The sequence below is a fragment of the Dermacentor albipictus genome, chromosome 8, assembly GCF_038994185.2.
Source record: "Dermacentor albipictus isolate Rhodes 1998 colony chromosome 8, USDA_Dalb.pri_finalv2, whole genome shotgun sequence".
In the NCBI taxonomy this organism is placed as follows: Eukaryota; Metazoa; Arthropoda; class Arachnida; order Ixodida; family Ixodidae; genus Dermacentor; species Dermacentor albipictus.
The window spans coordinates 121,928,731-121,949,506 of record NC_091828.1 but is presented as its reverse complement, the minus strand read 5'-3'; the positions used below and the strand labels follow the sequence as shown (position 1 = coordinate 121,949,506).

General features: G+C 49.3%; 1 protein-coding gene across 1 annotated transcript; it reads right to left on the bottom strand.

The window, feature by feature from the left end:
- Positions 1-2,876: 2,876 nt before the first annotated feature.
- LOC139048583 (WAS/WASL-interacting protein family member 1-like) lies at positions 2,877-20,455 on the bottom strand. Its single transcript, XM_070523002.1, has 5 exons — positions 19,828-20,455; positions 13,064-13,319; positions 9,276-9,460; positions 5,418-5,560; positions 2,877-3,870 (listed from the first exon to the last, which is right to left on the bottom strand). The coding sequence occupies exons 1-5, from the start codon at positions 20,251-20,253 to the stop codon at positions 3,096-3,098; spliced, it is 1,785 nt and encodes a 594-aa protein (XP_070379103.1). The 5' UTR covers positions 20,254-20,455; the 3' UTR covers positions 2,877-3,095.
- Positions 20,456-20,776: the final 321 nt, after the last annotated feature.

The following is a 20,776-nucleotide window of genomic DNA, read 5'->3' as shown; positions in this document are numbered from 1 at the left end:
AATTAGTACATGACCGGGGTTGTGGAGAAGTATGAGAGAGGCCTTTGCCCTGCAGTGGGCGTAACCAGGCTGATGATGATGATGATGATGATGATGATGAGTAGTGGAAGCGAGGAGGTTGTTGCTGTTGTCCGGAGATATTGTTACTCGTACCCACTGTAGACGTCACTACTGAAACGGGAGAAAAAAGAAAGAACTCTAAATGCGTACGCAAAAGCACGCGCACGCGCATAAGTTTTCAGTAGACCACATGCGCAGGTACGAAACGTGCTTTTTTTCTTTATATATCTTTTTTTTATATGCCGAGGCGTCAAATTTCCCTTTGAGCGAAAAAGCCGGCGTCTGTCATCTGCGGCAGCGAAACGGCACCCATTGTCGTTGGCTGCGACACCACGTCACGACCTGTGCCTCGACGAAGCAGAGAGGGCGAAAGAGAACACCTGCTGAAACGCTAGCGCGCCGGGTGTTGCGTGAGGGAGAGGGCATCGCCGCGACGCCACGTCAGCCTCGCTCGCGACACGAGCGCTTCTCGACGGAGCAGAGCCAAGGATGGCAGATGGGGCGAAAGGGAACACCCGCCGCGGCCCCAGCGCTCCGGGGTTGCGTAAGGGAAGACGGCATTGTATAGCGTTGCTGCCACCGCGTCGGAGCAGATGCACTGAAGGAAGAACACAACAGACAAAGCCCCAAACCAAGCAGCCCCCGTTCATCGTAAGTGAACCGTGTCCTCGTGGGCGGAGACGTCCCCGGCGAGCTCCAACGCCGCAGCCGTCTTGGAACGCGGGCGTCGCTCGGTGGAACGCTGGAGCACTTGATGCGTTATGGTGCGTGTTCATTGGGGCGCTGGCAGATGTGGTGGTGGTGGTACAGACTTTATTTAGTGAAGGCCAAAAAAAGATGAAAGGAAAATTAAGATGCCGCCGTTCCGTGGGTGGCCTTCGGGCTGCCGGTCGTGGCCACCAGATCATGCCTGGCGCCGACGTACCTCCGCTGCCCAGATCGTTAGCCGTAGCTGGACATCCGGCTCCGGGCTGGCCAAAGCAGCCTCCCACAGCTGGGGACTAGGTACATGCTAAGGGACAGGGGGAGAGTGTTTCGGGCATGAATAGAGAATATTAGCATAGACTGCTCGTGGGTGTCTGCAGAGCGTGCATTCGCGTGAGAAGGCACCGGGGTGAATAAGGGCAAGTCGGGCAGGAGAGAGGAAAGCGTGGGCCTGTAAATGGCGCCACGTGCTCTGTTGGAGCTTAGACAGGGACTTGTGAGGGGGAGGGAGGGAGGGATAGGCGAGAGTTGCGGTAATGAAGGGTGATGTCATGGAAGGCGAGGAGGGATTCACGCGTGTCCATCCCGGAATGGAGGGGGCCAGCTCGGTCTGTCAGCTCGCGAGCGATGGAATTTGCCGCCTCGTTGCCAGGGTGCCCCGCGTGAGATGTAGATCCCTGTGATCTACTGGTACATACCCACTCTGGGGAATCGGCCAAGAATCGGGTAGGCCAATAAGTCAAAAGTTATGTGATATGTAAGCTATAACCGAGAGCTGTCAGTGGGCACTGACAAACGCCTCATCCCGTGCAGCATCGATGTGCGACGCCTGTGATAACGTTCCCCATCGTTGCACGCCGGTATTTGCCAGGGTACTCTTCCTGCGTATTTTTGCCACCATGTCGACCCCGCGTATCCTTAGAACAGCGCTGGCTAGGCGATCGAGTGCTACGACGAACCTTGTTATCGCTTTCATTGGGTATAAAGAAAGACAGCACCGTCTCGCGCGCTCCTACTTTATTTCCACGTCTAGGGAAGCTTCTGTCATTACGGTGCGTCAAATAAGGTGTGTGGGGTAGCGCACTTGCAGAATTTCGCGAGCCCACTAACTCGACCTCTACTTCTCAGAGCAGCCAGCCTTTCCACCTTTCCCTCATACAGTGCACATTAAATGGCCAGAAACAACGCAGACATTGCGGTAAAACGCACAGCGCGAGAAAATGACAGATATGCAAAAGATGAAGAAAACAGGCGTGTCCCATGATGTAACTATGTTTTTGAACGAGTCCTCTCAAAATTTGTGTTATCCTTTAGTTTGCCTAATGCTTCGTTGTGACCGTTTGCCTTTTACCCATTTTGGTTTTGTTGGCCGTACTTTTCAATAAATCCACTGTGTCCAATCCCCCTCGTGGGTATGCGCCATGTATCGAGCCAACAACAAAGCATATGGCGTAGGCTCTCGGCTGCGATATGGGAATACGTGGGGGGGGGGGGGGGGGCGGATTGCTGCCGGGGGAAGCGGATGCAACTAAACGGGTGAGCTTCTGCCAAGAAGAATGCGCAGCATCACCTCCTCACGCCGCCGCTTCGTCGTATTTCATTTGCTTCTATCTCGGCTAGTACTAAAGCTTTTTGAAAAACTCCCACGTTACAAGTATCTTGAGACGGCGGTTCACGACTTCCAGTGTATATACAACAACAAAAATTCTAACGGGGCGTGTTGACTGGTTTAAAATGTGCCTTGTTATTCCCATATTTAGGGCAAAGGTAGGTCGACGGAAATAGCGTACAGTGTAGGAGGCCGCAAGCTTTTAACAGTCTGCAAGTTGCAGCAGCAGTGCAAGTCTCGTAACAACCACTACCGAATCGGCGATCTGCACATCAACGTCATGACGTATATTACAGCTATACCTATTCGGATGAAGATGTACAGTGTACGAGCATAGTGCACATGTACATTTACGAGTTTATAGGTGCACCTAGACGTCATGCATACGAGTGTCCATCTGTATTGGAACACGCGCACTTGAGGCGAAGTCATCGCAATATGCGCACGTCGCCACCTGGCTCATCATGGTCTGCGAGAAGCACAGTTAAAATCCCTCCAGAGATATAAGTCATTGATGCATATCGTGTTGCATCCTCATTCGCGACAAGGCGCTTCGTTATTTTCCGCACGCTTTTCGGCGTGAACAAACAAAAATAAAGTGGCGGAGATGCCGTTTACACTGGTTAACGCATCAAGTACACAGGTTTCTTACGTAACACCTCCACTGTCAGCTTGGCACTCGCGCAGGTAAGGATCTCTAGATACAAAAGTCAGCGACAACTCAAGGAGCACTCGGCGGTGGCACCGACACAACCTTCCTTTCGCCATCGGCATCATGGCTTGTCTGCGAAGATGGTATATTAGGCGACAGATCCTGAGAGTTGTCCTTGTTGGCCACCGGGGTCTTGAGTGGCTGGTACGGCAGGGTGCCACCAACTGGTGAGGCCGGTGACGCCGGCATGTTGGGCGAGGGATCCCTCGAGAAGATGTCCTTGTTGCCCACAGGGGGCGTAGGGGGCAGGATCGGCAGATTGCCACCAGCTGATGCGGCCGGTGACGCCGGCATGTTGGGCGAGGGATCCCTCGAGAAGATATCCTTGTTGCCCACAGGGGGCGTAGGGGGCAGGATCGGCAGATTGCCACCAGCTGATGCGGCCGGTGACGCCGGCATGTTGGGCGAGGGATCCCTCGAGAAGATATCCTTGTTGCCCACAGGGGGCGTAGGGGGCAGGATCGGCAGATTGCCACCAGCTGATGCGGCCGGTGACGCCGGCATGTTGGGCGAGGGATCCCTCGAGAAGATGTCCTTGTTGCCCACAGGGGGCGTAGGGGGCAGGATCGGCAGATTGCCACCAGCTGATGCGGCCGGTGACGCCGGCATGTTGGGCGAGGGATCCCTCGAGAAGATATCCTTGTTGCCCACAAGGGGCGTGGGTGGCTGGTACGGCAGGTTGCCACCAGCTGGCGCGTCCGGCGACGCTGGCAGGTTAGGAGTAAGCTCCCGCGAGAGTATGTCCAAATTGGGGACCACGGGCGACAGGGCGACTAGCGGAGCCCTGCGTAAGCACCACGGAGAAGTACCACCAGAGCACGCTCAGAGAGACTGGAGTAGACGTTCGGAGAAAATTGCAATTGTTTATTGAAACATTCTGGGCGGAGACAAACTTTGCCTCTCTCAATGCTGACCAAGAGCCACAGAACAAGGGATATGTACCTGGAACCAACACTTCGAGTATGGTGTATACTTGTTGTCGCCCTGACGAAGACGAGTACTCTTGACGAAATTTTGGTTGCAGGTGCATATCTGTTGTTCCACAGCGCTTGCTGTATACTTGTCTTCGCCCTGACGAAGACAGGCATCCGTGTCTAAACGCTGGCTAGAGGCACCCCTTGTTCGAAGACTGTTTAATTTTACTGGTCCCCATAATCCTGTGTAACTTTCTGTTGTTAATTGGGGTTACAAATGTTTGTTACTGCTTTCCAACGTATTCTCCGCTTCCAGCCTAAGATTACCTTGCAATTTCTTTTTGAATAGAACTCACACCGATGCCTCACCGCTGGCTGCCTTAAGCTATAGTCGCATGAAGCGCCATTTTGTTATACTGCTGTCATCTCGGAGGGCGAAATAGACGCCGTGACAGGCACATAGATAAAAGTACGTGTGAAATAGCTAACTGCATGACGTCAGTGTGTTTATATTGACCAAGCGTTGTTCGAAAGTTCGTGTTCTCACATGTGCTCACATGTTCGTGCTCACATGTTCGAAAGTGTCGTGTCTTATCATCGCTGGAAATGAGGCTAGATCAAATGAAACAGTTGTGAGCGTAACACGCTTCGCTGTTCTAAAACTAAAAAAAAAGACACTTCGGGGTTGGCACTGAGTCGATTCGGACCTGAAATTTCATTCCATTTTCATTTCGTCTCATTTTGTTATCTTAAAGACCCCTCACGGGGGTGTCACATAAGAAGCGGGCATACGTGAGCACATATAGGAAACAAGGTAATAATGAACTAATTGCGGTTACGAGAAATAGCAATCATGAGAAACCGCACTGTGTTTGTTTAGGGAACACGCTGTCTAATCGTTGAAAAAAATCGGTGGTTGCTGCGCTTACGGGGAAATCGGAGTGAAGCGATGCTTTCTTTGATGCTTGCGCAAATGTTAAACAAATGTTAGCTCGGCAACATTGTGCATATTAGCTCAGTAACCTGTTTTATTATTGCTCTGCTTGTCTGTTTGGCTACGTGCCCAGTGGCACAGGCCCTTTCTAGGATATTGCCCAAGAGTGAGCGCACAATGTCGTGTCACAGTGCGAGTTGGACGTAACCAGTGGCTTAAACCGTCTACTGGGGCCCATAGCCGGCTGCTCATGTTGCCTAGTCGGGAGGACAGCACCCGCAGTATGGACGGAAGAGACGAAGAAAGCTACGCTTCAAGTTATCCTTGACATATGCTCATGATTCCCGCGGCTTCTGAACTACTGCATTGCCTCCTACCGACACCCCTTAGTAGATAACAGGAGGCCAATCGAACGATAACGATCGCTGCAAATATCTCGCAGGTCGCGAATGCGTCGCATTGAGCTACGTGTTGCAGACTTGCCGCTCGGGAGATGAATCCACCGCGGACGAGTGCCGCCGGGGGATGACGTCAGATGTGGGCCCGGCGGACGGACTCTGGTCGCGGGCGACGGAAGCATCTAGCCAGGCTGCCGGAGGGGACACGTTCTCGGACCATGCGCCCTCCTGTAGCAAGAAGAGGACGCGTTAGAAATGGCACCACTGTAGCGCCTCCCCCCCCCCTTTACGGTACACAGAACCCGCCGAGACTGCATGGCCTCGTTGTTTCGGTTCTGTTGCAATCAAAATTTCTCCGCAATATCGAGTTGAACTGTCGGGTTTGGCATCCCGTGAAACTGCGGAGTGGGTTATGAGGGTCAGTGCAGTGGCGGGGCTGCGGAGTAATTGTGGCCGCCTGGGGTTCTTAGAAGGGCATCGAAAAACACGGTACGCGAGTGTATGTTTTTTGCACTCCGCACCCATCGCAAGGCTGCCGCCGGAAATCGAACCCGGGATCTCCGAGGCACGGCGCCCTAGCCACTAAGCCACCACGTCTAGCGTTGACTGCAGTGCTGCTCATCGGAAAATCTCGTGGCACAGCTTATGCGAGATTCTGAAAGGTTCACGACAGAGGATCGTTAAACTAAACTGTATTCGTAAGTTACGCTTGTTCAATAGCAAAGCGGCCACACGCACTGTGAGAGTATGCCTAATAAGCCAAAAAATACGCAAAAGAAAGAAGGAAAGATACGTGGCAGGGCCACATTGAAGTTCTCATACCAGCACGCCTGGACGTCATGTATTTTGGCAGCGTTTATTAGGTCCTAATTAAAAAAGTGTACCCTTGAAGCACACCTTAATTATTATAGAAAGCCAAAAGATTTGACATAGCGAGTTCAGTTAATATTGCCAGTGCCAAAAGGAGCCAAATAATGGAAGTCACTTGTTTCTGCCCGAATTAATAAAGGCAAGTTATGTCTTCATTTGCCCCAGTAGTATAGTCAACCACTTTCCATGTTTTGAATATACCTTACAACCCTAAGGCAATATGATGTAGCTCTTTAGGGATGCATCCTTTAAGGTGTGTTTTAGAAAGGAATATGGAAGGTTTGATATCTCTTAAACATGTCTTTGTCTAAGCATGGTCGGGGTTGCGCATAAATAAAGCACTTTTTAAATTAAGCACCCGGCCCCATAGTGGATGCCATTGTTTCAATGCAAGTTCTTAGTCTTGGTTCTGATAAAAAAAAGCCAGATTGTAAGGCCACTACAAGATTCACAGAATGATTAGTTGTGCACAATTGGCCAACCTTCCTCAATTCTGTATAACCTGCCGCTGGCTATCGTTAATATAGCGGCGTTAAAGGGTAACTCCGGCATTTTTAACCATCTTAGATTGTTGTCATTTTCAAATGGCACTGACAGTCCTGTCACCTGTGAGGTGGTTCAATTTGCTTAGAAATTCGCCAATAATTTTAAATAACCAAAACACGAGATACCGAAACCGAAATGGGTAGCTGCTTCGTGTGAGGTCACGATGAGTCGATGACGTCAGGTCCTACACTACCGTAATGTAAACATGCAGAAAGCGTGCTGAACGCGAAGTACGTATGACGCTAACGCCAAACAAGCGAAGCCGATGATGTCTCCTGACGACACAGGGAGCTTTTACAGAGTTTCCGAACTGTACAGCGGCGATTTCAGAGATGGTGTAGTTTCTGACGTCACAAACACAAGGTGGCCAGAAGAAAGTCGTGAGTCAGGAACGCAACCAAGCTTTAAAATTAGTTTTCAGGAAAACTAAATGACTTGCAGCCATATTGCTTGGCTCAGATAATCAAAGAGCAAAAGAGAACCTATATTCAAAATTTTGTTAAGATCAGTGGATATCGAAAAATCGCTGGAGTAGCCCTTTAAGATGAATGCCACAAGTGGCGCGTCGCGTCATACTTCTTAAATTGTGGGGTATTACGTGCCAAAACCGTGATCTGATTATGAGGGACGCCATAGTCAGAGGCTCCACAAACATGGACCACCTGGGGTTCCTTAACGTGCGCCTAAATCTAAGTACACGGATGTTTTCGCGTTTGGTTCCCATCGAAATGCGAGCGCCGTGACCTTCGCGTCATACGTTTGGGGCATCGCATCCAAGTATTAGGCGCTAATGCGCTGGGAAGGCGAGTCGCATTGATGCGCCAGGAGAGAGTACTTCAAGACTGCGCATGCGTCGTCTCAAGCTGTGCGTGTACACGCCGGACGCTGTCCCATAAAGCATTAGCGCGATGCGCTAGGAAACGCGGCACGGTAGAGCCGCATTCGTACAAGCGCGGCTGCTGATTGGCTGACACGAGTCATAGCCTTCGCCGCACTGTACGAAGTCGATGAAGCTAAGTATACAGTTTGATACTGCTAGACTGCGACAATTCTGCATTTCTACGTACAGCGGGCACAAAGACGAAGCCCAAAGAAGGACGCATCGCTTAGTTCTCGTGCCGTTCTTTTTTCTTTCGTGTCTCAATTTCCTGGGCGCTGTGCCTACGAGAACGTGCCTCACCAGTTCGCCCAAGCCACCGCCCTAGCAAGCTTCGAATGTAACCGCCTGCGAGAGCGTCGTTGAGGGTAGGCCCTTGTGCTAGGTCAACTTGACGCTGAAGTCTATAGGGTTTGACGAAAACTCGTCTGGCGAGGAAAGAACATGGTTGAATAAACGTGCAGGTGTTTGGAACGGCAATAGGAGCATCGGTGTCAGTGTCTTGTGCCAACATTGCTTTGGAAGCCCTCGAAGATAAAGTCCTCACGATGTTTCAGCCCGCCCCAAAATTGTTCCTGCGGTATGTCGACGACTGTTTTTCCATTACCCGCCGCGAAGGCGTCGTACCTTTTCTGCAGCACCTGAACTCTTTCCAAAGCACAATGGAATTCACCGTTGAAGAAGAAGTTAATGGTCGCTTGGCCTTCCTTGACGTTGAAGTCATTCGCACTGCATCCGGCCTTTCCACGAGTGTTTGCCGAAAGCCTACCCCCAGAGGGAAATATCTGCACTTTGATTCAGCCCATCCCCTTGGACAGAAACGATCTCGACATTGTTCACCACTGCATTCCGATTGTGCTCGACTACTGACGCACGCAGAGCTGAGTTGAAGAGAGTGACGCAGGAGTTGGTCAGCAATGGCTACCCCGGCCAGTTTATAAAGGCTGAAGAAAAGCGTGCAGCTGAACCCCCTGTCAGGCCGATGAGAACGAGAAAACGGGCGTCTCTCCCCTATGCACGAGGCGTGAGCGAGTCAATATCAAGAATTTTCAAAGATTATGATGTACAAATCTGCCACGTCCCTTCAAGCAAGCTAAAACAACTCGTCCAAGTGAAAGACCGCCTCGAAAAAGAAAAATTTCCGGGCTTCATCTACAAAATTCCTTGCCAGGACTGCCATGCGTGCTAGGTAGGCGAGACGGGGAACTTTAAAAGAAGGTTACAGCAGCATCGCAATGATGTAGCCAAAGGACACACGGTTTCCTAGCGCCCTGGCAGAGCATCACGAAAAGACTGGACACAGTATTAACTGGCATTCGGCTTCTATCATCGAAAGAGAGAAAAAATTAACATCCCGTTTGCCCCTTGAATCATTCTGCATACAATCTACTACTGACACGATAAACCAGACACGGGGACCCATCCCTGAGTTGTACGCAAGCGCACTACGTCTTCCGACGCGTATATAATAAAGACTATCATGCATTCGTTCATTGTGAACAAGGCAGCCGTATTGGGCGCCGAAACGTCATTCTGTGTTTTGAATTTTTTTCAGTTGGCGAGTGTACGTTTATTCAGCCACGTCAACTTGACGCTGTGCGTTCACGTGAAGCCAAGCCTCCCCCCCCCCTCCCTCCCCCTTCTACTCACGGGTTTTATGTCGCTCCGGCCCGACTTCCGCGAGCTTTTGGACCTTGCCGACGACCTCCTGCGCGACAGGGAAGCCGTGGGCCTGCCGCCGGCTTGCTTCTTGTCCAGTGTGGGCGAGGTCAGGCTTCCGACTTCGCCTTGCGGCTGAGACAAAGACTTGCGCTTCCGCTTCGAGGAAGGAGTGCCTGCATAGCGGACGCGGAAGTGGGCAGCCTTTCACAAAAGTATGTCGAAACCGAGCGTTTCGCAGACTTCGTCAGCAGTTTGAGAAAAGCCAAAGTGCAGTCTTTAAACGAACGTCCGCTGAAAACGGAGTTACGCACATCGTCAAATGTTTGTCGAAATCGAAGGCAGTGAATTTCTTAACAGATGTTTGTCGGAAGTGGAGGTGCAGCGCTTGTCAAGAGTTCGGCGGAAGCGAATGCCCATCAATCGTCAAAGGCGTCAAAGACGGCTGTTTCACAGCCTTCGGGCAACGATTCTCGAAAGCGAAGGTACAGTTTCACAGTCTCTCAAAGGTCTGTTTAAAGCGAGTGTTCCATAGCCTTCGCCAAGAGCTTTTCGAAAGCCAAGGTACGGCTTCTCTCAAAGGTCATTTGTAAACGGAGCAATGGCCATGGTCACAGATTTGTCGTAAGCGTTGGCACGGCCTTCAGTGAAAAATCGAAGATAATTATGCTTTACCAGGAGCTTACCAATAAGGAAGTCACAACATTTATCAAACGCTTGTCGGAAGCGAACGCGCAGCTTTCAATATTATACAATATTTGTGAAAACATTTTGTCTTCGCTTAAATGCAGTCGGCTTTCTTTAGCGCTAGACTTCACTGCTGCACACCAACGACGGGATTGACGTCAGAGTGAATGAGCAAGCGTGAGAAGCTGCGCCGGAGAGGACGCTAACGGCATACTTGTGAGTGGCCCACTTGACCTACGATATGCCAAGAGGAACAGACATACAGATGTGTGCAGTTCGTTAGAAGTGAGGAGTAATCACCGTGAAAATCGCCGTGAAAGGAGGGAATGCTACGTGAATCATACCTGCAAAATGTTTCGCGCTTTCATTGGGTGCTTTGCTAACTCCTCTGTCATGTGACAAAGTGAATGTTGGCCAAACCGGTCGTCGTTTGAACGAACGCTCGCGGGAGCATTTCTCACTGACGAAGAATAGCACCGTAAAGAAAATACGAGAAAGAAACACTACACGAGCGCTGTACTACAATACATTTAATCCAGTACTTCTAAGAGCATTTCTTCTCTTTGAAAGAGAGCGAAGATTCAAACTTAATGATTCGTTCTCGTAAGCGTCCCTGCTTTTCTGTGCTGTACGAAATCCGGATATGAATGGGGCACAAGGTTCAGCTAACCATCTAAGTTGCTGAGGCTATTCCTGAGGCATACCGATATACATGTCAGATGCGACTGGACTCTCGTTAAAGGGAACCTCAAGGGACCGTTGAAATGGGTTTCCGTTTATCAGGCGTTCGATTTATTGAGAGATTGAGCTTAAGGGTACACGAGATGCTTTTTGAAAGGGGCAGATACAATATTGCCAAAAGCTGATAATGGGTTTAGCAGATCTGGTCACAAAGCTCCGTCTTTCTACGTGCGCGCAGATGCAGACTAGAGCTAGGAGCACGAAACATAAGTACACAAAGAAAAAAGGAAAAGAAGAGTAATTTGATTAGAAATGGCCGTTTTAGCGAAGCAGTCACTCTCGAAGTCACCGATAACGTTGATCTTTGTGTCCTGCTTCGAGCGCATTGTACGGGCCTTTTTGTGCCGCCATCGGAAACGCCAAGCAAAACTCGCAGCTCACCAATGTTGCCGACACAAAATGACAGGGAAACCGTGGAAGGCGCTAACAAAAGCTGCCATAACGAGAACGCGAGAAGACATGCAGGAAAGGCGTAAACAGTGATGGGTATCGTGATGCCGCTGATATTGGCCGCTCAATTTGGTCTTCAGAAATATATTTAGTTCCACTTACCCGTAGTTGTTAAAGATATAGTTCCGTTTCACGTATTGTTTCCGTATTGTTATTGCGTTGCCTTAACGCAAAGCCAACCAACAATAAGTTTGTTGTCCCCTTTAAGGAGCAATTCCGCTTCAGCGATTTCCGTTCACCGAGATTCTGCTGTGTACATCAAATTAGCTTTTCGTCCGTATCACTTTACCAAAGTGAATTTTATTATCTTTTGAAGCGTTGGGGCTAGCAGGATCTGTCTAATAAAAGTTCCCGCTCCGGGCCAGCATGTCATTTCCCTCTTCAAGTAATACGTAAAACGTAGACAACGACTGGACCAATTTCAATGAAAGTTGTTGCATTTGAGAGAGAAAGGTAAATTTATGTTCTTGTAGGAAACAGTTGTATAAACTTTTTTAAAACAGGGTTGAAGTGCCTCAGACAGGCTGGCCACTTCAACCCACTTCAACCCTGTTTTAAAAAAGTTTATACCACAGTGTGCCATTCCATCTGCCAGCCCCTTTCTTGTCTTAGGAAACAGTTGTATTTTAAGGCCACGAGGGTTTTTCAAAACTTGTCAAAAAGCAATAAACAAGAAAATACGTACGATGTTTGAAAATTCGTAACTCTGTACCACAAACAAATCTCGAAGTTCTTAAACCGCGGCTGCAAGACATCGTAAGTGAAGAAATGCGGTATATGAACTTACAGATTAATTGAAATCGTGACAATGTTTACGAGGGATTTTGCCGAAGCCTTACTCACAGGGTAGCGGAATATTCCAGAGCGGTGTACAATGCGTCAGTTTTGTCCGCTTTAGATGTACTGTTAGGCTCAGTTTATTAAACTGTGCTATCGTTGTTTATCGATTTGACACAGAGTTGCAAACTTGATACTGTAGTTCTTGAAATTTTGCAGTTTTCAAGTATTATAAAACAACATGCGTTTCATGACAAATTAAAATTACACTTCCTGCAAGTGCCGTTAACTTTTCCTTTTAAATGCAACCAACCTCATCATAAGCGGTACAGTGGTTACACAGGAAAAAAACTTCCCCGTTCCCACGTATTTATATAGGCGCTCCCGAGACAACGCTGCTTTCTCGAAAAAGTGCATCTGTATGTCGATTTCGCTCGTCCATCCTCTGTATTCTGCGCAAATTGCTAATATCCTCATTGGTTTTCCATCTTCTTACGCTGACTGCGGATCCGGATCATGAGACTGAAATAATCAGAAGAATAAGAATGGGCTGGGGTGCGTTTGGCAGGCATTCTCAGATCATGAACAGCAGATTGCCATTATCCCTCAAGAGAAAAGTTTATAACAGCTGTGTCTTACCAGTACTCACGTACGGGGCAGAAACCTGGAGGCTTACGAAAAGCGTTCTACTTAAATTGAGGACGACGCAACGAGCTATGGAAAGAAGAATGATAGGTGTAACGTTAAGGGATAAGAAAAGAGCAGATTGGGTGAGGGGACAAACGCGAGTTAATGACATCTTAGTTGAAATAAAAAAAAAGAAATGAGCATGGGCAGGACATGTAATGAGGAGGGAAGATAACCGATGGTCATTTAGGGTTACGGACTGGATTTCAAGGGAAGGGAAGCGTAGCAGGGGACGGCAGAAAGTTAGGTGGGCGGATGAGATTAAGAAGTTTGCAGGGACGGCATGGCCACAATTAGTACATGACCGGGGTTGTTGGAGAAATATGGGAGAGGCCTTTGCCCTGCAGTGGGCGTAACCAGGCTGATGATGATGATGACGCTAAAGGTGCCACTAGAGAAACGCTTGTTTTCAGACTGTTTCCGGTGGCGATGCGTACCTTTACTGATGCTTGGCGTGTGCTTTCGTGACGACAGCGTACTCTTGCCTTTGGATGCGTGTTCCGCACTGCTGGCATGTGCTCCGGGTGGATCCGCACCGGAAATGCCTCGACCGCGTCTTGGAGAGGACATGTCCTCGTTCCTGACGGTTCCGCCGCTGGCAGAAGTCGCTGCGCCGTCTGGAGGCGATCCCACATCGACGCCCCTCGGCGGCGAGGTTTCGCTCGGCTTGGCTTCATATTTGGCTTCCGGTGGCTGTCGACGCATCCGTCCCAGGAACGGGAAATAAGAAGAAAAGTGCAGTCATTGTGAGTGGGTGTTATTTGATAACGGACATATTGAGCACGGTTACTATAGAGGCAATTAGATAGTTTAAACTAAATAGATAGTTTAAAGAAGATAGTTTAAACTAAATGTGTGCGTGCTGGCAGGAAACAGCGACTGCAGCTCTATAGAGAACAGAAAAAAAAATTATGCAGAACGGCACAGCTATAAACTAAGCCAGGATACGTCGTTGGAACAGCCGAATGTTTGGTAGCCTATACGTTACCTGATTTTCGGCGTTTAATAAAGAACAGAAACGATACACAGAAGGTACGCAAAAGCGATACGTACTAGGGAATATATTTCATCTGAGGAAAGCTATGTGCGTACAGAATCCTAAGTATTATGAAAGCGAACGGAGAGCCATTGGCAAGAACGGCGAACCTTGACAGCACAAGCTTTTGCGGAAAGCTCTCCTACCACCCTGGCCTTGTGATAAAATACTTTTAACGAAAACGGCAGCAATGAATAGGAGATTTAGCGACAGAGATGACGCCTAAGCTAGATTTATCTGTGCCCGTCCACGTCCACTCACGTCCTTAGTTCCATATTTAACACTCCCGTCACCACAATGCAGAATCAGCTTTATATGTAATACGCCAAAAGCGACACCTCAGTGCAAGAAACGTTTGGGACTCGAGTTGCCCGTGCTACGTAGCAGCTTTCGTTCGTATATATATATATATATATATATATATATATATATATATATATATATATATATATATATATATATATATATATATATATATATATATATATATATATATATATATATATATATATATAAGTGTTTATCGATGACGCAGCTACCCACATAGATACGTTTGTGCGTGCATGTGCTTGTGCGTCTGTGTATTTGTGTGTGTGTGGGTCGAGGCATAGGAATAGTGTCGAGAAATGAGCGAATAAGGAATCATAAGTGCAGCAGATGTAGTTGTTCTGCTTCGTCATGACTTTATGTGGTAGGGGAAGTGCCGTAACGGAGGGATAATGACTAAGAAAGCGAGATGGCCCCGAAGACGGAGGAAGAGTTACGTGACCCAGAGAGTATGAAGAATGGCTTATACATCTCCCCGTTGGTTGTTAGAACACACGATTCAAAAAATATTTTTTTCCCGACGCAGCAAGCTTCCACGTCCCTTTCTGGAACCAATGCATCCAAACAGTCTCACCAAATGGTGACTATCTTTCGGCACTGAAAAAAAAAAAAAAGCTGTGCTGATTCAATGCATGTATTGGGATCTGTGGGAAAGGAAGTTTTCATGAAGAAGCTCCTGAAATGTTAGAAACGTAGATGCGATGCGTACAACTGTTTCCACTGTTATTCTATGTAACACGTAATCTAATGCAGTGTTTTTGTTTACGCACTCCTCCATTCAAAGGCTATGACGAAATGCAAATATTATTTCATGCGAATGCACACATGGAGGCGTCGACGCGGTGGTTTCACGAGCACGAAAACGATGTTTGATGCTTGTTGAGGGAAGTACGACGAGGATGAAGTATGGCAGGGTAAAGTACAACGCGAGAAACAGCGGTAAACAGGGCTGTTATTCGCCCTTTTCATTCTGGCGTCTTTGGCTAAATGAATACCTGTTACGTCCCTGGCACGTGCCAGGCGACATGAAGCACATGTCAGTTGTCTTAAACAGGCAGATCGCGTTGGTTGGGCAAAATTATAGGCCCGATTATGATCAACTATGTTTGCAGCATTGGGATGTTGCGTTGGGAGCCGAGATACCGCCTTACCATGGGACACGTAATTTTTAGCACAGAAGTGGTTTCTTCCGCGTTCTCCCGCGGACTACCACTGCACGGGTAGAAGGAAAATTACGACACGGCCTCGGAGGGATCTGACCTGTCTAGGCTTGTTTGTTTCAGGCCGAACGGGTAGCCATCTCAAACCCTTTTGCCCCCTTCACGGGAAGGGAATGGTGCTGTAGACTTTTGCTACCCGCCGTGGTGGCTTTGCGGCTACATTGTTGCGCTGCTAAGCACGAGGTTGCGGGATCAAATTCCTGGCTGCGGCAGCCGCATTTCGATCGGGGCGAAAATGCAACAACTTCCATGTCTCGCGCATAGGGGGCACGTTACAGATGGTTAAAATTATTCCGGAGTTCTTCACTACGGCGTGCCTCATTTTCAGACGGTAATTTTGGCACGTAAAACCCCAGAATTAATAAAAATTAAAAAAGGACTTTTGATGCGCTTTATCTCACTTCGACAGCCAATTATGGTGTTATCTCAGTGGTATTCTTAAATCTGCTTCTCGATATTGACGGATGAAGGCCTAGCCTATGGTCACGCGCAAGCAGCTTGCAATGTTGATGAAAAAGAGCAGTGGCACCATTCGTCACCACTACGGCAAAACGCGGCGAAACAAGCCAAGCGGTGACAGATGGCGCCACTTCTCCGTTGCAGGGAAATCGGCATCTTTTGAGCCATGTCGCTGCGGACGACAGGCACTTTCCATCACCTTGGATTGGCGTTTCCTCAGGCCGCATACACGCCAGCATACGTGCTCCCCTTGCTCGTGGATCAACGCTCGGACTCGTCATGTTGGTTTTACAAATATTTCGCGACTCCTTAACGCACCTTCCATGCATGAGCTTCTCGCGGCTAAACTTGATATTGTTCTTTAGTGAAATTTTAAGCCGAAAGCCTTAAGTTGCTAATGGATCGAGAAATCTGTTGTCCGGCGTTATCCCAAAAATGGACACTCCGGCGCTGTGGCACCAAAATTCAATGGTACCGAAATTGATGCTGCTTCCCTGGACCATTGGTGGGACTCGAACCCACGACGCCCCTTGGTGAGACTCGTAACCTCGACCTTTGGTGGGACCAAAATTCAATGGCACCAAAGTTGATGGCGCCACCATTAATTGGTCGAACCGACAAATTTTGGTGTTAAGACGGAATTAATTAGGATAGAGTTAATAAAACGCTCGAACCCACGAACTTTGGTGTTAAATAAATCACAGTTAATTAAGATAGGATTAATTAAGGAGCACGAACCCAAGAACATTGGTGTTAATGAAGGCACAGTTAATTAAGGCACTCGAACTCGCGACCTTTGGTTGGAGTCGAACGCTGCACCTTTGGTTCGACAAAAATACAATGGCACCAAAGTTTATATTGCCACCATTGATGGTCAAACAACGACACTTGGTGGGAGCCGAACCCGCGATCATCGGTGTTATTCAAGGCGCTCGAACCCACGACACTTGGTGGGAGTCAGACCCTCGACCTTTGGCGAAACCAAAATTCAATGGCACAAAATTTGATAACGGCACCATTGCTGGCCATAGCCACTATCATTGGTGGAAGCCGAACCCACGACTTTTGGTGTTAATGTTGGTGTTGGTGTTAATGTTAAAGCGAAGTTAATTAAGGCCCAGTTAATTAATACGATGTGAGCCAGAAGAAGATCGGCGTGCTAGAAAGCGCCGTCGCCATCGCGTGGCGAGTTCGCCCGTCCGGCTCAGCAATCGTTGGTGCCGCTGTGCTTTTGGCCATTGCTCGAAGACTCCAATAAACCTCGCCACGTCTGGTAAAGACGGCTCTGCCTCAGCAAAGGTTAATATGCGGTGGTGCACGCTTTACAGGGGCCACAGCGAGTAAATTTTTTGGGGGGGGAGGGGAAGGGGGGAGGGGAGGGGGGTGTTTTCAGCATCTGTGAGGAAGAAGAACGGCACTATGCAGTTTCATCGCCGTCGCTTGTCTCGGAGCCAGAAGAAGATCGGCGTGCTAGAAAGCGCCGTCGCCATCGCGTGGCGAGTTCGCCCGTCCGGCTCAGCAATCGTTGGTGCCGCTGTGCTTTTGGCCATTGCTCGAAGACTCCAATAAACCTCGCCACGTCTGGTAAAGACGGCTCTGCCTCAGCAAAGGTTAATATGCGGTGGTGCACGCTTTACAGGGGCCACAGCGAGTAAATTTTTTTGGGGGGGAGGGGAAGGGGGGAGGGGAGGGGGGTGTTTTCAGCATCTGTGAGGAAGAAGAACGGCACTATGCAGTTTCATCGCCGTCGCTTGTCTCGGAGCCAGAAGAAGATCGGCGTGCTAGAAAGCGCCGTCGCCATCGCGTGGCGAGTTCGCCCGTCCGGCTCAGCAATCGTTGGTGCCGCTGTGCTTTTGGCCATTGCTCGAAGACTCCAATAAACCTCGCCACGTCTGGTAAAGACGGCTCTGCCTCAGCAAAGGTTAATATGCGGTGGTGCACGCTTTACAGGGGCCACAGCGAGTAAATTTTTTGGGGGGGGAGGGGAAGGGGGGAGGGGAGGGGGGAGGGGGAGGGGGGTGTTTTCAGCATCTGTGAGGAAGAAGAACGGCACTATGCAGTTTCATCGCCGTCGCTTGTCTCGGAGCCAGAAGAAGATCGGCGTGCTAGAAAGCGCCGTCGCCATCGCGTGGCGAGTTCGCCCGTCCGGCTCAGCAATCGTTGGTGCCGCTGTGCTTTTGGCCATTGCTCGAAGACTCCAATAAACCTCGCCACGTCTGGTAAAGACGGCTCTGCCTCAGCAAAGGTTAATATGCGGTGGTGCACGCTTTACAGGGGCCACAGCGAGTAAATTTTTTTTGGGGGGAGGGGAAGGTGGGAGGGGAGGGGGGAGGGGGAGGGGGGTGTTTTCAGCATCTGTGAGGAAGAAGAACGGCACTATGCAGTTTCATCGCCGTCGCTTGTCTCGGAGCCAGAAGAAGATCGGCACATCAGAAAGCGCCGTCGCCATCGCGTGTCGCGCGGTCAATTCGTAGCTATCGTTGCTACCGCTGTTTCTGGCTATCGCTAGACGACTCCATACACTTCGTCACAATGGAAATAAGGCACTCGAACCCACGACTTTTGGTGGGGGGGGGGTACAACTAATAGAAAGTAAAAACGCATTCGAATAAAAACGTCGAGTAATTTAACGAATTTCTTGTGAGCGCGCAGGCTTTCGCGTTCACCCTCTTTAGCGCAGTCTAATGGGACTGTCAACTTTATATTTATTTATTTATTTATTTATTTATTTATTGCTTTCACTGCAGGCAATTTCTGGGCCCATGCAGGGCTGTGTTACACAATGGGTACGTGAACAGTGACACAAAATTAAATCTCAGCAATACTTGAAACAAACCGGAACGCGAAATACTACAAGAAGTGTGGACAACTTCGCTAGGCCTGTGCCAGGAGTGAAGGCTGCATCGATGGCAAAGAGTTAAACTGACCTCGCAGCTTTTGTGGTAACCTAATTTGATAAAGAAATGCAACCATCCTGAATTTTTTGTTCTGATATTTTTTTCAGCTATTAAGCAAGACCGCAGCAGTAGCAACCATTGGTAGCAGGGTCAAAAAAACTGGGATGGTTCGCTATTAAAGCTAAGCTTTAAAACCAATTTTAGCCATGTCACATGGCACTGTTCCCCGAAATATGATCGCCGGTGCGGCTCAGTAGAGAATGCGTTCTGTTAGTGTGTGGTGTATGAGGACCAAAGAGGCACATGTACACTTACGAGCTGTTGGTAATTTTCTGCGCCACTACCTCTCCGGCCACTGTCTAGCTAGGCACAAGCGCACATACTCAGGAACGATCGGCAGATCGTGGACCACAATAAATGGCCGTCGTAATGATTAGTCCATAGAATCCTTCGGTTACACGACAATGGGGCGATTCGATTTAAGGGTGTGATTGATTAAAGCGATAAATTGGTTTATGAACAAGCACCAACTATAGTAATGGCACTCGTTCATCTTGCAATGCGCTGGGTATTCAACTGAGCCGACAGTACTTGTCCCTGTTCGGTGTGTCCTATCGTGTCATCAGTTTTACTCAGTTGTAGTCAACGCATTGCAAGACAAACTAACTGGGGTGAGTCTCATTACGGGGAAAGCGGGATTCTCCCGGTCACAGAGCTCTGGTAGCATCTTATGTAAAAACCCCAGGTGGCCCAAATAAAGCGAAGCCCTCTTTCATTACGGCATCTCTTACTGCACCTGTGTCGCAGGAGTCGCCTAACATGGGTACGTTCGTCCACTGTTTTACAGAGAAGTTTTTCTTTTTTTTTCATCGCGTAAGATAGCTACACAGATGATTCGTACGCACACAGGGCAGGTGCCTGAGGTTGAGGTGAAGAAGAGACACATGCTTCTGCGGGCCTAACGGGAGCAAGACTCAGTGTCTGCGGGGAGTGTGAAGTGCGAAGGAAAAGTATAGAAGAATGGAGGAAAGGATTAGTGGGGGAAGTTGACGTCCCATAGCAGGGCTGGCAGTAGGCAGCAGCCAGCCCCGCAATGGGAAGCCACCTTCCCCATACGCATGCAGCGTCAGCGTATGAGTAATTTTGTCTGCGCCCTTGCCTTTTGCGTGGCATCCGAGCTCCTACGTCATCTGCGTTACTTCGATACGTCAAACTAGAGCGTAAAGTATGTCTACAAACGCGAGGGTTGTCAGCGACCATACCTTTACCGCGTCGGCGCCGGACGAAAGGGCCTCCTGTGCGTTTGCCGTCTGCTCCTTGACTGCGCGGCTCCCGTTGACGGCAGCCCTGCGGGCCGCGTCCGCGGTGAAGCGGCCGGGCGACCTGGCGCCCTCCGCCGCCTTGTCACCGGACGTCCTACCACTCCCAATTGAAGTCGGCTCCGCAGCCGCCGACGTCGCCGCTTCGGTTGTTTTGTGATCCGTGAGTAACGGCGACTGCGTGATCGTGGCGTCTCCAGTCTGTTGGTGGGTTTCGGAGGCGGGGCTCAGCGGCTCGCCGCCGACGGCGGCTCTTTCAGCGGCAGGGGGTGCTAGCGCGTACCTGCGCCTCAGTAACCACAGCACTGCGAGCAGCGCGACGAGGCCGACCATGACGACGGCCACGAGGAGGAGGCCTGTCGAGTCCATGGCTGCCGGGGATTCGGCGTTCGCTTTAGAACGCCTGGGCGACGGTTGGCGCGCGTACCTTCTGCTGTAGTGGTTCGGGAAGAGCGTTCAGTTCACCCCGAGCTCACGCAGAGTCGACCGTTGGAGCGCGCGCTCTTGTTTTTCTTGTTCATATCCAATGACGTTTGCGCACTGCGGTGGTGGTGATGATGTGACGGCTGCACTCTTCGCGATGGGGGAATTATGATCATGATGATGATGATGATGATGATGATGAAGAAGAAGAAGAAGAAGAAGAAGAAGAAGAAGAAGAAGAAGAAGAAGAAGAAGAAGAAGAAGAAGTAGAAGTAGAAGCCTCAATCAATGGCACAAATCCACTATGGGGGATAGGCCACGAATCGGGTGGTAATATTATCGAATAGATAAAAGAAATTGGTCAATAACCAACACAAAAAGTAAAATAAATATATAATCCAAGATGAAAAATAAACTGTGAATACATGAGTAAATGTATTGATCAATACTATAGTAAGCCTCGCGTTGA

Coding starts and splice junctions, on each gene's coding strand:
- LOC139048583 (XM_070523002.1), bottom strand. CDS start 20,253: ATGGACTCGACAGGCCTCCTCCTCGTGGCCGTCGTCATGGTCGGCCTC. Junction 9,461..13,063: donor CACGCCAAGCATCAGTAAAG/GTACGCATCGCC, acceptor TCCGCTATGCAG/GCACTCCTTCCTCGAAGCGG. Junction 5,561..9,275: donor GCCGGAGCGACATAAAACCC/GTGAGTAGAAGG, acceptor TTCTTGCTACAG/GAGGGCGCATGGTCCGAGAA.